Consider the following 13,361-nt stretch of genomic DNA (forward strand, 5'->3'; position numbering starts at 1 on the left):
GTGCCGGGAAAATGCCAAAGAAAATGAGTTGTGGATTAGTCACTCGTTACGCCCATACAACTCGGCTGGGCAGCCGTAATTTACAATCCTGACTCGTCGTGCTTGGATTGGCGCGCATGTTTCTTGAGCTCACACGGTATTTCGACAGTGGATAATATTTTAATCTCTGCAAAAAGCGGCCGTTCAATGAATGGATGGTGGCATTTGTCGCGGTAAAGATTTATCGGCACCTCGGGATGTTGCGGACCATACCGGCTGTATGATCCGTCGGCTCAAGGACTTGCGTACTGGGCATCACTTACATTACGTCAATCTTGAAACATCAGTATCACTTTAACACCACGAAGATAAGTGGCGATATGGCTTTTGGATATTGTTTGCACAATGAAGTTCAAAGTATAAACCATGCATTTAAATTAGGGAAACGATTTGCGGCTCGCTTTGAGCTAGACTCGCTTTTGTCAAATAATATCTGAAAGTCTGCGGCAATTTCCCGTACATATTTCCTCCCAACATTTGTAGGAGACATGAGGACATCATAATTCTACCGTATTTGGTAACTATTTTGGTCTTGCCTGCCCCATTCTTTCCCTCGCAAGCATAAAATAAAACAGGTCTGAGTTTGTTAAAAGTGCGAATTTTTAGCAGAAAATACATCGAGGAGTATATAACTTTTGTTTGATTCTGCAGGAGCTAGTAATGATGAGCACTTCGCTTAATCTTTCGGACATGATCGAATAAGCATTCATATTCTTTGAGGACTTCAATGGGTTCTTCTGTGGGACTGGAAGCGGCTTCCTGGGTTTTCAACTCCTTTGGAAAAGTCATCGAATAAGGGGTGGATGGAAATTTGCCACCGAAGTTGTTCACGCCATATGGCGACTCGGACAGTGGTTGTTGTATAGTGAAGGACCGATTGACAGCAAGATGGAAAGAACTGCAGGCTAGAGGTAAGCATCCCTTATAGTCCCGGCTTTTTTGTTTCAAGAAAATCCATGTACTCACTCTTCTGCTTGGATCGAAGACATTATCCCATGTTTCACTAAGTTGAGTTCACTGTTGTTCTGTTGTTTATCGCCTGCGCGGACAGGTCATACGGATTTCGAACCTTTTTCAAGCTAAATAAATTCAATTGCACCCACAATTCTATGACTCTATGACCTCAGGACGCCCCAACAATAATAAATTAACATTCATCTTGCCTCGGAACCAGCAGTAACCAAAGTTAAGGTCTCGTTGTTATGTTACCGCAGAGGGTAAATTGGCCAAAGTGACCAATAGAAAGTTCGCTCCCCAACAGGACGTAGATGGAAGTCCATCGCATATCGTCTTCGGTATTTTATTTTTTACCATTGTAGGGTATTTTGATTCTGATTTTGATGCCTGAGGGTGGATCGAGGGTATTCCAACGCTCCGTTCATTTAGCTTAAGCAATGTACAGGTCGAAGTAAAAGAGCCTTAATCTGCTGGAGACTTCAACGAAATACGGCACATAGGTCCGTTCGACACATTTTGGTTGACAACAAGTGAACTATAGAGATATCAGTCCCGAGGCATTCGGAATGGTGGCGTGAGCCACTTGGGATTAGCGCGGAGCGGCATGGGGCACCTCTTGAAGCATGTGTAACGTAGTTTGTATTGCTGGGGTTGTGTGGGCGACATTTCAGTAATGTAGAGACACAGATCTACAGTGAGAAGAAGCCTTACCAACAGCTATCGGTGATTTGAACTCCTCATCAGATGATGATCAAGTGATAAAAGCGGGCTACCAGCCAGTAATCTGGCCTGCGTTCTAGTTCACAATGTAATGAAACAAATGGTTGTTGCTGAGATATCAAGTTGTAATTTATCGCATTTACTATGTGTTTCGGACTGCGCTGCTCGCCCGGGAAACACGTTAACAAATATTTTTGGTAGGTTTTAAGTGCTGAACTTGATTCACATCGCGTGGTCTTCATATATAATTGGTGCAGATGATTACCCCTATGAACAAGATCCAGAAATCAATGGCGCAAGGATCATCATTGCAATTTCTGGTAATTAAGGATCGGCGGTGTGTCATCCGAATACCGTAGTAGTACGAATGACTACACCTAGTCTTCTGGCACTTGCGCTTCGTATATCACCCGACTGTCTTACGTGTCTGCTTTCGCGTATGGAAACCCGGTGGTGCGGCGTGGACTATTTAATCCAATGTTGCATCGACAGATTCTAAAGTCCTGCGGATTATTGATTGGGCACAATATTAACTTCGAGGCAACAAAATCAGGCTTTATTTTACCGAAAGCGGTATCGTGCGGTTATAGGCTACCGGCCACCTCTTCCCACCAATGACAGCGGTTGTTTTTGGTAGAGTCCGACGATCAACGGAAAGGTTGAGTAGATGGGGAAGGCAGCCGTTCTACCAAACGCAACATGCTCAACAGTTCCCGTTTACTACCTGTTGTAGTTCAGAGGTATGAATTATCTTGTTATTTCAGAGGGATACATATATACAACAATGAGCCAAGTTGATTGAAAATCAACTTGGTCGTCTGTATAGACACCTCGGAGCTAATTCCGACGGAGCGGCTTGATTCCTGATCTGCACCAGCCTCATATCACAACACTACCCACGCTCTTCCAATGTCACTGTGTGACCGGATACCGAGCTCACCAAGCTTTCACATCTGGAATCGCCATCGACTTTGGTAGGAGCTGAGCGCACAGCTTTTATCCTTACCAACCAAGTTGGTTCCCTCTAAGCGTGCTATCAATATATAGGCGTGGTCTGTTCCGCTGATGACGTTCCCCCTTTGTGGCGAGGGCTGTCTACTCTCCCCCTGTCCTATCTCATTGGTAACAATAGCACAAGTCCGCCCTTTTCACTGCCCGTGACTTGGATTGAAACTGTATTTCTGTCTTGTACCTTTATCTAGCGACAATTCCACCGGTTATTCCATTGTAACTCATTTTCGGATTTCCACTTTACTTCCATAACACCTTTCATAGTAATATATACACAAATAAGCACCTTGTTAATCGGAAAAGGGGGAAAATACGGTTGGATTAACCATTCGCCCAGTTGAGAGCATGCAACATGGAGCGACATGGCTCTAGAATTCCTTGTCCTTGATGCTCACTTAATCTGACCACCATTCTGATATCATGAGAGGTCGTGAGCAGGGTAATTAGTGGTGATCTTCAAATGTTTTCCGGTTCTGTGGAGGTGTATGGCTCTTGACTTGTTCGCCGCTGAAGTATATATGACATCAACCCTTACAGGTGCTTTATGCGCCGATCGCGAAAGATTCAGTTGCCGTTCAGTCTAAATGGTCAACTATGTCATCGAAAAGCTATGAATTGCCACCACCAGTTATTCTGGGCATTTGAATATCGCTCCCCCGCGGACCTGGCCATCTGTACTTATTAATCATCGCCTGATATAAATTTGTCGTTTCGATCAGTCGAAGTCAAGATTTATAGCACATCATGTCTTCTTCCCTTGAGCAGCTTAAAGCTGCAGGCTCCATCGTAGTGTGTGATTCTGGTAAGTGCTGATGGTTTATATACGTTGACGTTGACGTGTTTGGGACTAGTCCACTAACAAAGATGCTAGGTGACTTTTCCAGTATGTGCCCTACTAGAGATTTACTCCTTTTCCTCCCAGAAGCTTTGTAGGTATCAACGCGTGAAATGCTCACGCACATTCTCTCCTAGCAATCGACAAGTATAAACCACAAGATGCCACAACCAACCCCTCCTTACTCCTCGCCGCATCCAAAAAATCTGAATATGCTAGTCTTATTGATTCGGCCATCTCGTACGGCAAGAACCAAAGCAAAGACGTCGATGAGCAGGTGGATTTCACTCTAGACCGTCTTTTGGTCGAATTTGGCAAGGAGATCCTCAAAATCATCCCCGGTAAAGTTTCGACCGAAGTCGATGCCCGTTTCTCCTTTGATACGGAGGCCTCCGTCAACAAGGCTTTGCGCATTGTTAAGGTACATCAACATCCATGGGAGGACCATATATAAAGCAGCTGAGCACAGTAAGCTAACACCGCCCTATCTACTATAGCTCTATGAAGAGGTCGGCGTCTCCAAAGAGCGCATCCTGATAAAGGTTGCCTCTACATGGGAGGGCATCCAGGCCGCTCGCATTCTCCAGTCCAAGCACAGGATCAATTGCAATTTAACTCTTATGTTCTCGCTAGTGCAGGCTATTGCCGCCGCCGAGGCCGGCGCTTTCCTAACCTCCCCGTTTGTGGGCCGCATTCTCGATTGGTACAAGGCTGCCCACAAACGCGACTACTCTGCTGAAGAGGATCCCGGTGTTCAATCGGTCCAAAGCATCTTCAATTACTATAAAAGGCATGGCTATAAGACAATCGTCATGGGCGCTTCCTTCCGGAATACCGAGCAGATCACAGAGCTGGCTGGATGCGACTATCTGACCATTTCGCCTAGCCTTCTAGAGGATCTGTACAACTCGACCGACCCTGTCCCAAAGAAGCTCGACTCTGCCAGTGCCTCGGGCCTCGACATTCCGAAGCAAAGCTATTTAAGTGACGAGGCTCAGTTCCGGTTCGATTTCAACGAGGAAGCTATGGCCGTTGAGAAGCTGCGTGAGGGAATTTCCAAATTTGCGGCGGATGCTGTTTCTCTCAAAGAATTGCTGAAGCAGAAGCTACATGCCTAGGCGGAATGGTCTGAAATTTGCATAACCTATAACCAGCGATAATGAATGGCAAACTTTTATATATTTATGCACCTTTGCCTTCATTAAAATCATCCTAAAAATGTACTGTTGATAAGTCGATCTGGGATATACCCATAAGCTAGATATACTCGTTCCGTGGCACCCTACCTGTATTTGCCTGATTTCCTTCCACGCAAAGACTACCGACTTCCCAAAGAAGACACGTTCAGTGTACGGAAAGGCTACGAAGCTTCGTGGGAGAAAGCAGCTTATCCTTACTGGCCGCTATAGTCTCCATACCGCTACCTGGCGGTATGAAAACAGCTCTATGGGCTCAGGAATCGAATGAATCTGCGAAGCAAATATAGTGACACCAGACCGCTACCAGCATCATTCCTAGCTAGCCCCGTCTTCGCATTTCCTCCCATATATATATTTTCTTTTTTTTTTTCTTCAGGGGTTATAGTAGTCACTATCCCCGGCCCACAGCCACCATAGATGGGGCGATGGGGCCCATCCTCCGGGCTCCAAGGACGAGAAAGCTCGCATTTGCGCGACTACCAATGGCACCTCGAGAATCTTCAAACCGGGCCAGCGGCTTCAATACCTGCAAGCCTGTATTCAAGAATTGATGTCCTGCATTTAAAACCGCGGCGGGCATTGTCTTTGTGTGAGTCGGCGCAGCCATGGCGCTGCTGCCCAGCATTGGACCTGCCTCGTGCTAGGGATGCCACACCGACTACGACGGCAATACCGATACCAATACCGATCTCTACCAGGGTTTTCGCGAGCGAGTGGGATTGGGAACGACCTTGAATAGGAGAGCCATGGCCATCGCGGTGTTCTCGCTGGTTGTAATGGTATTTCTCGGATAAATGTGGACGACGTTGGCTTTTGCTGCGATGATGGTTGCATGCTCGGGATGCCTCGTTGACTGCCACAGCTCATAGAGCGCCAGCCCCTACAGTGTGGCCAATACGGCCCATGCCATGACTTACGTCCTCACCTTCCTTCTTTCGATGACTGTGTATCAGCTGTGTAGCGCACACACCAGCTAACGCCCCTACAGCCAGGTGACGATGATCATGAGATTGATCACTGCCATTATTGCTGCTCCACGCCCCAGCATAAACCATATGTTTTCCCTTTTGCAGTCTTGTTTATGGCCTTTTAAGATGCTGCCTTGCGATGTTGAGTCTCCAGAAGCCCTAGCTCATGCGAACCATCAGATATCATAGCTTCGGCAAGAAAAGATTACGCTGGCTCATTGACTTGAAATGACAGATGGGTCCGCCGCTCTTATCGTTGTTACCCGTGATAGGTTCCGTACGGCTCAAAGAGAAGAGAATCGTTACACTCTCTATATAAACTGCCCTTGTTTCTAGAGCGAGTGGTTAGCATCTGGCCAAAACCTGCATTGGCTAGGCCGCCCTGACAAGCGGCTATTTAGCAAGCGAAAATGACAAAACTAACATAAATAAATGGAATGAAGACGGTTCAAAAAAGCAATGGGAACTCCCCGGTAGTCACACAGCTACTTGCTCACCGGCGTGTGGCATATTCTCGGTGAATAATCGGGAAGGTGACGCAAATCGTCGAATAGCTATCATCTAGACAGTGCGTAGTATATTTAGTCCGTGTTGTTATATACTGGCGTCTAAACCGATATCCGGCCTTGTCATCTTGTATGCGGGATCTCTGTTTCAAGGCCGGCCGTGTCCTCATTAGACTATGCGCAGAGCATTTCACCCATTGGCCATTCCAATAAGGCCTTTTAAGTGGCATATATTTTGCAATCACTCACATTTAAATAGGTTTGAAAGAAGCAAAGATGGAGCTCATCCGAAGCTCTAGCGTCTCAGACCAGATAACTCCAAAATAGTAAATAGCGGGGAGGAGGGGGTTACTCTCCCAGGCCCTCCCATGAAGCTTAGTTTGCTTAACCTAAACTTAGGCATAGTAGGTAGATCAAGCTCCTTGTATATCTGTTCGAAGGGTGCGCTTCTCTCACAAACCAAATATCAGACGTGGTAGTTTAGCAGGTATACAGCTTCATCCCACTAATCAGCACAATCACTCCACCGTGCTCCAATCAGTAGTATAATGTTAAAATGAAGGACGAGGGTTGGGGGTAGGTGGGTTGCACATTTGTAATCGATCATCTCCGCTAGTTTGTGTTTTATTGCCTCCTATTGGTAATTGGCATAGGCGACGTAATCGGTTTGTAGGCCATTTCTTACCTCGATTCATGGTCACTCCCAAGAAGCCCCAGGAAGCCTCAAGGTCAGTCCTAATGCTTCCATTCAGGCTACTGCGTTTTCTACCTGGCAGAGCGTTGTATATGCTTAAAGCAAGTCTATTTGTGTGCGAATGGATCAATTGGATTTACATATATTGTAGCCCAAAGACGTTAAATCCATTACTTTACCATCAATAGGTTATTCTTGATACTTGCGCATAGTAATACTTTGAAACCCGATAGAATACAATGGGGCGACATTTTGTCTTTGTCTATCATGAGATGAAATAAGTAGAGACCGTCGCAGCTAAGGATATGCACTTTTAAGTGAGGAACTGATTGAGTGAGGAGTTTGAACCAGCAACCGACTATAACAAATTTTGTCCCTTGTTTATGTCACGTTGTCTAGGGCTATCTCATTCCACAGCATTTCTTTGATTTGTTCAATTGGTCTTAACAACCTTAGTTGACATAACAGTGGTCGCCTGCATATCGCTGAGTGAGTTGGATTATAAACCACAACCCACTAGGCTGGGTACGGATTCGTATTTTGGTCTAGTGGATCAAATCAACTGAGCGGAGGGTCGGTGTACGGGATTCATCACACATCCACACACACGCAGAGACTTGTATTTTAAAGAAATATGAATGGCAGACAGAGTATTTGGTAGAACCAAACTGTGATTTGGCAAGATATGACTGGTTACTGTCATCAAAAGGAATTTGAGCGAACCTTTTGCGCCGACCCAGGCTCTAAAACCTGTTATCAAATTAAGTAATGATTACCTAACCGTGAACCTTATGGTAGGCACATTTAAATCGATGTAAACCCCTTGGAACACAATGTCCTTTTTTCACAAACCCCATATTACTCGATATGACAGTATTACGGCTTCAATCTCGAGTGCGGTATCCGGTTCGTTCTCTCTTCTTCCGGCCAACGACCTTTAAACTTCTTAGCCGCCGAACCCACACTCAGGAGTCCTGCAAATTGGAGGGCGAGAAACGCTCTGCGCAGCGGGACTCTGGCGGTACGGAGGGTTCACCTAACCATCCGATCCCGTCCAACGAGGCGCATCCAACTCTTCGGGATGGTAAGCAATCGCCCATTGCTGATTTCGAAGGGAATTTGCGAGAAAATCTGCCGAGGGATGTGAAGGAACACAATGAAGAGGTAGAACACCGATACGATCGGGCATACAATCACATGGGGGATGAAGGCGGGGTCAAGAAAGCATGGAAGAGACAGTGAACCTACAATTCGTTATTGTTGAGTTTCAGTGATGATATTTTGCTTGGTACTGTGGTCCGAATCCATTGTACGACACTGTGATCGCTTGGAATGAGTTATCGGTATATCTTTGTTTTGCGCAATTGACACCTTGAACATAATTTGTTTTATTGCTTCAGATGGTAAATTACCTCATATATAGCTTCATCTTCAAGAAATGGGTTTAGCTTAGACTGCCTCAGTGGTCGATCAAGTATTTGGGGGAAACTGGGACGAGCTGCATGTGGAATGTTTGCTCTCTGATCTGGCAAGCCCCTTTTAGGCCGAGATGCGTCTCTGGACTTGGTAGATGGCATAATGCAAATTTCATTTCTGCTAGGATGTATCTAGGATCCACGGCATAACAGATTAATAGCTCAGTTATGAAGAATACCAGATAGTATCAGAAATTTATCAGAAAGAAAGTCTACTACGTCTACTACCAAATTCAAATTCATTGCCGGAAGAAGCGGACGGAAAAGGAAAAGCGAAAAGAGATATTCCTTCTACAGAATTTCTTTCGATCTAGTTACTAAATGGCCCAGTCACGCGATTCATATGGCTTTATCCAAAAGAAAAATGGAAGGTATTATGTTAAAGGTCATCTTATATCTAGCTCTGTAGTTTACAACTGCAAAAGCGGCATTGTATAGGTGGTTATTCAATGAACAGCAACGAAAGGCTGTTGAACTGCAATGCCAATATTGAGCTAAGCTTTTGGCCTGCTATCCAGCTTGTTATGTCGACGCAAATTTACGACCACGGAAAACCGTTTCTAACAACTCTTTTTTCCTAGGCAAATGCTAGCTGGAAATTCCTGTTTGGACTTGTTATCGGCTTCCCTCTCAATGCAGTCAGAATTGACTTACGTTTCTCGCCAGTATGGCTGTGCATGTGAATTCGCGACGTGGATGGGTGTTTTTTAAGTCTTCTTACACAATTTGCACCTGCATTTGGAGTTCGCGGGCGCTTTCGAATAAGATTGGCCCGCCATTGACCTCAGGCTTGGTAGAGGGTCCAAATACATTGTTTCTCCATGCCACCTTTTATGACTACAAAGGGTGGATTTTATGTATTTAATCTATATCCCCATCTGATGTTAGAAGAATCTGCGTGTTTATTCCTCATTCTTGCCTAATAATGATCAAGTGTTTTTACTGACAAGCAACCAGTAACCCGTTAACTTGCAGGATCACACGGATGACCCCTAGGACCATGCAAGTGAGCGGTGTAGCCCAGACCTAGTCGCAATACTCAACGACTGCAGAAGGTTAAGTGCTCCTTCAACCAACTGTCACAAAAGCCTGCATTCCAGGTTCTTGGGCACTGATCTGTTTAGCAAGATTTAGATCTCTGTGCCAAATGACAGCAAGACGGAGCTCGGTGAGGATCATCCTGGCACGCTGACCAGTATGGCTAATATCGCTTTTACTTAGAAATCTTCCACGCACGATGCCGAAACCATCAATTTACTACGATATTGCTTAACCAAGTAGAAGCAAACACTAGGCTTAAATCATCCCACTACATCATCTAGTTCTAAAACACTATTAGAATAGGAAGCGGAGCGCTCAAATTTTAATATATAGATAAGCTAGATACCAGAATATCAGATATCTACCCAGCCATTTATGCTTTATATGTTGATCTTTTAAAGCAATATTTCCTATAGTTGGTTGACTTAATGCTTTCTACTCTAGATAGGATTGACCTTACGACTTTAGTGGACATCCCTGTCAAGGAATTATGCAATGCAGAAGTAAAGTCGTCAACGAGCGAGCTAAGGTCTTGCGAGACACGGGTATTTTCAGCAGGTGCATTACAACTACTTTACAAAAGAGTGTATCATGCGATCATGTATTGCCTTAAAACGAACTTTGCTCGGTCAATTTATAAGGGCTGATACGAATCACCACAGATTGAGCACAAGCATGTAGAGTGCAGGGATATTGTATTGTTTAAGCCGTTCTATAAGGGTATCAAATCATTCAAACCTCTCCAACACCTCAGTAATTGTCTGCCAAATGTATCCAGAGTGACTTTCCTCCGCAGCCGACCAGTAGAACGCGATATGCATACTACTGGTGCTTTCATCCAAGCCCATTTGCCAAGAATAGCCGTGTTACCGGGAGCAAGAAGTACATTCAGCCCCGCGAATTCAAAGAGCCTGCCATTCTTTGCGTGATTAAGGTTCAAATGAGGTTTGGGGCAAAGAGTGCAGAAACGCTAAAGGGTCATCATCCATGGAATGCATTGAGAAATCCTGAGCCCCCGCTCAGTCAAGCGTGCTTTATCACATAATCAGGGGTGTCATTGAAAGCAAAAATCATTTCATGATCAATGGCTTGCCGGCAACTCTTGTGGTTCGCTTAGAGGGGCACCATCTATCTCTGATCTTGTTTGGCCATCAAGCTCCTTTCGGGGCAGGCCATCTCCGACTTCTGAATACACTGGAGGCGAATACGACTGGCTTTGCTGCTGATACGGTGTTTGGGCTAGTTGCTGGGTATTTTGTTGCTTGCGGCGCCGAATGAAGGAAAAGAGGATGGCAGCTATAGCAGCTACGCCAGCAACGCCGCCAACAACACCACCAGCGATTGCGCCTACGTTGGTAAAAGAGGAAACACTCGAGCTGTTTGGTGCAGCTTTCGAGGTTGATGAGGATGAGGGCGATGAGGATGAGGGCGATGAGGATGAGGGCGATGATGAACTTGCGACAGATTTACCTGAGAAAGTGTTAGTCAAACATTTTTATTGTATCTCGTCAGTATGCGATAAACTAACCGACCGATATCGTTGGCAAGGTGATGAAACTAGCATTTCCCGGGGATGTTACCTCAGAGCACCCAACCAAAACTCTGTTCTCAACACGAAATCCCGACTGTCCTTGATCACAGCAGAAGGAACCATTCCCGTCGAATAGATTCCAGCTCCTGTCAGCACGTGATGGAGTGTCCGATATAGCTTGCGTGCAATTGTTTGATTGTCGCAACATATGATATTGGGGATTCCAGTGTTGGAATCAAAGCAGAAAGAATTTCCGGGACAACACGCCTGTTAGTCACCCCATGCCGCGTTTCTCGTACATTGGTTTTCGCCGGTCTCGCATGTGCTATTTCGACGAATAGCGTATCCTTTTACATATTCCTCGGACATTGCGCTTGAGACACGATTGCCGCGAGCTTAGAAACAACGGTAAAGGGATGCGGGGCGGAATCGGCGTGGCAGAAGTGTTGCGATGGGGAAACAACATTATTTATTGCGGTCCTGGCAAACGGTGGGTAAAGAAGGCGGCACGCGAGACTAGTAAGCTAGTCTGTTTTATGTTCAACCATTTTAATAATGGCCCTCGCCGATCGCTGTATTGTAAGCACCGCTCGGGCGGGGGCGGCAACTACGGATGTATCCGTGGACGTAAAAATAGGATAGACCAATGTCAAGATGATTTTTTGGGGGAGGTATGGAGTGAAAGTCTATATATTTAAGACCTGCTGCCAAGTATTCAACCTGAGGTGAAGCTCCCCATTTTGCATCAAATTATACGGGTTCTACATCTTGTGGGTCAGTCAAGATGCCAAATATATCTGGTGGCACCTACTGGTCCGCATACCAATTGATCAGTTCCCAATGCAGGTAAGTCTCAGATATTAGCCAATGGCAAGCCACAGTGCAGCCGAGGGCCCGGGGGCTGCCTCCGATGTTTTGGCCCCAATAATGTAAGAGAGGGAAGAAGAAAAGGCCCGTGTGTTCCTTTTGTCGAGGGTGGCGTGACGCGTGGTGATTCCGATCAACCGCCCCCACCCTGCTAAAAATGGGTATGCTTCGGGGTCCAAATCTCAAAAGAGTGTCTTCGCCCGCAATTTAGGGCAAGTCATGAGGCCAGATCACTAATTCCGCTTCAATGTATAATGTACTATTCATTCTAATGGGGTCGTAGCGAGGTGTGTCAGCACTTAGTTCAAATGTGTCTGTAAATGTTACTATATGTCAAGTTGGAACTGATGCGAGGATAGAAGAACGAACAGAGTCTCCGGTCCTGAGGGTAGAAATTGGCCTTTCTACGCGTCCGAGAAGACGGAAAGAAAGGGCAGAATCCCGGGTGGCCTCGGGGGAACAGCGCCCCTCCCAGTAACTGAATTGACCTAAGCCCGAACACCCACATCGCGATGACCAGCGTAATCTTATTCTCCTTCCCCCGTACCAAGCATAGGAATGGAGATGCGAGATCGCATTCTGTTGCTAGTGTAGCAAACTAACGCACGGTCTAACAAGCACTTTTTTTGAGGTCCGCAGCTTTCAGATGGCTGGATCAACGTTCTAGAAACTCTGGAGACCTTACGAGTCTAATACAGATGCTATTACCAAGCTGTTATTTAGAACTGTAGTGGAGTACTGCCAAGAAAGGGGTTCAGGGTCCGGTTTAGCGTGAACCCTCCTCGGTTTCAAATTCATTCCTTTCATGACCACACGAGCCGGTATGTTACATGTACATCAAACGCATATATGAGGAACCATGATTTGTACGGTAGAATGGCGGTTGGCAACTTGGGCCGATACCTACCTAGGTAAATAGGTAGTTCGTCGGGAGGTGATCAAATCGACGCACCGGGATACAGTAGACACCAGCATCGCCCCAATTCTCAGCGCCAATGAAAATCCCGCTTTGGACTAAGTTGGTTATAGGTTCTTTCCTATTCAAGCACACGGCATGAAAGCCTTTCCGGGCCATCGAATATAAACGTGCATGAGTGGGGGTGCTAGATGCCCACCCCACTCTTAGCTGAGATGGGGTGAGGTTGGAGAGATGCATCACGATAGACACTATTAACTAGTCATGTAACCACAATATTCCGTGCATTCATCTGGACAGGTAGACTTTACTCTGACGCAAATTTTCGAATAACTCGGGTGGAGGTTCCTTGGGGACTTCGATCACAGACTTCGCATCATAGTCATTGTTATCCTTCTTTTCCAGGATTCCCAGGAGGATCTCCATCTAGGCGCAGATGCCATTCAACACGGGAGCCAATTGGCTCGGGGAGCTCCCACCTTCGAGGCGTGGGGCCCACAAGTCAGCAGATCTGGCGTGGGAGTCATTAAGCCTGGGCTTTTTAGAACCAAGTTCGGTCATCTAGCGTAGTGAACAACTGCAATGGCAGCAAAATGCACCTC

At 46.0% G+C, this 13,361-nt stretch overlaps 4 protein-coding genes across 4 annotated transcripts; 2 read left to right on the top strand and 2 right to left on the bottom strand.

Moving 5' to 3' along the window:
* Window positions 1-3,471: 3,471 nt before the first annotated feature.
* On the top strand, window positions 3,472-4,680 carry N7489_004839 (transaldolase; the record flags this gene model as incomplete). Its single annotated transcript, XM_056710591.1, has 4 exons — window positions 3,472-3,529; window positions 3,599-3,610; window positions 3,700-3,983; window positions 4,060-4,680. 4 exons carry the CDS (start codon window positions 3,472-3,474, stop codon window positions 4,678-4,680), a joined length of 975 nt encoding a protein of 324 aa, XP_056569012.1.
* A 472-nt stretch (window positions 4,681-5,152) lies between these two features.
* N7489_004840 (uncharacterized protein) lies at window positions 5,153-5,368 on the bottom strand (the record flags this gene model as incomplete). Its single annotated transcript, XM_056710592.1, has 1 exon — window positions 5,153-5,368. The coding sequence occupies one exon, from the start codon at window positions 5,366-5,368 to the stop codon at window positions 5,153-5,155; it is 216 nt and encodes a 71-aa protein (XP_056569013.1).
* A 2,428-nt stretch (window positions 5,369-7,796) lies between these two features.
* Window positions 7,797-8,171, top strand: N7489_004841 (uncharacterized protein; the record flags this gene model as incomplete). Its single annotated transcript, XM_056710593.1, has 1 exon — window positions 7,797-8,171. The coding sequence occupies one exon, from the start codon at window positions 7,797-7,799 to the stop codon at window positions 8,169-8,171; it is 375 nt and encodes a 124-aa protein (XP_056569014.1).
* A 2,355-nt stretch (window positions 8,172-10,526) lies between these two features.
* On the bottom strand, window positions 10,527-11,345 carry N7489_004842 (uncharacterized protein; the record flags this gene model as incomplete). The annotated part of the gene is made up of 3 exons (XM_056710594.1): window positions 10,527-10,915; window positions 10,974-11,153; window positions 11,255-11,345. The coding sequence occupies 3 exons, from the start codon at window positions 11,343-11,345 to the stop codon at window positions 10,527-10,529; spliced, it is 660 nt and encodes a 219-aa protein (XP_056569015.1).
* Window positions 11,346-13,361: the final 2,016 nt, after the last annotated feature.

This window comes from Penicillium chrysogenum (assembly GCF_028827035.1).
Source record: "Penicillium chrysogenum strain IBT 35668 chromosome Unknown utg000002l_segment0_segment0, whole genome shotgun sequence".
In the NCBI taxonomy this organism is placed as follows: Eukaryota; Fungi; Ascomycota; class Eurotiomycetes; order Eurotiales; family Aspergillaceae; genus Penicillium; species Penicillium chrysogenum.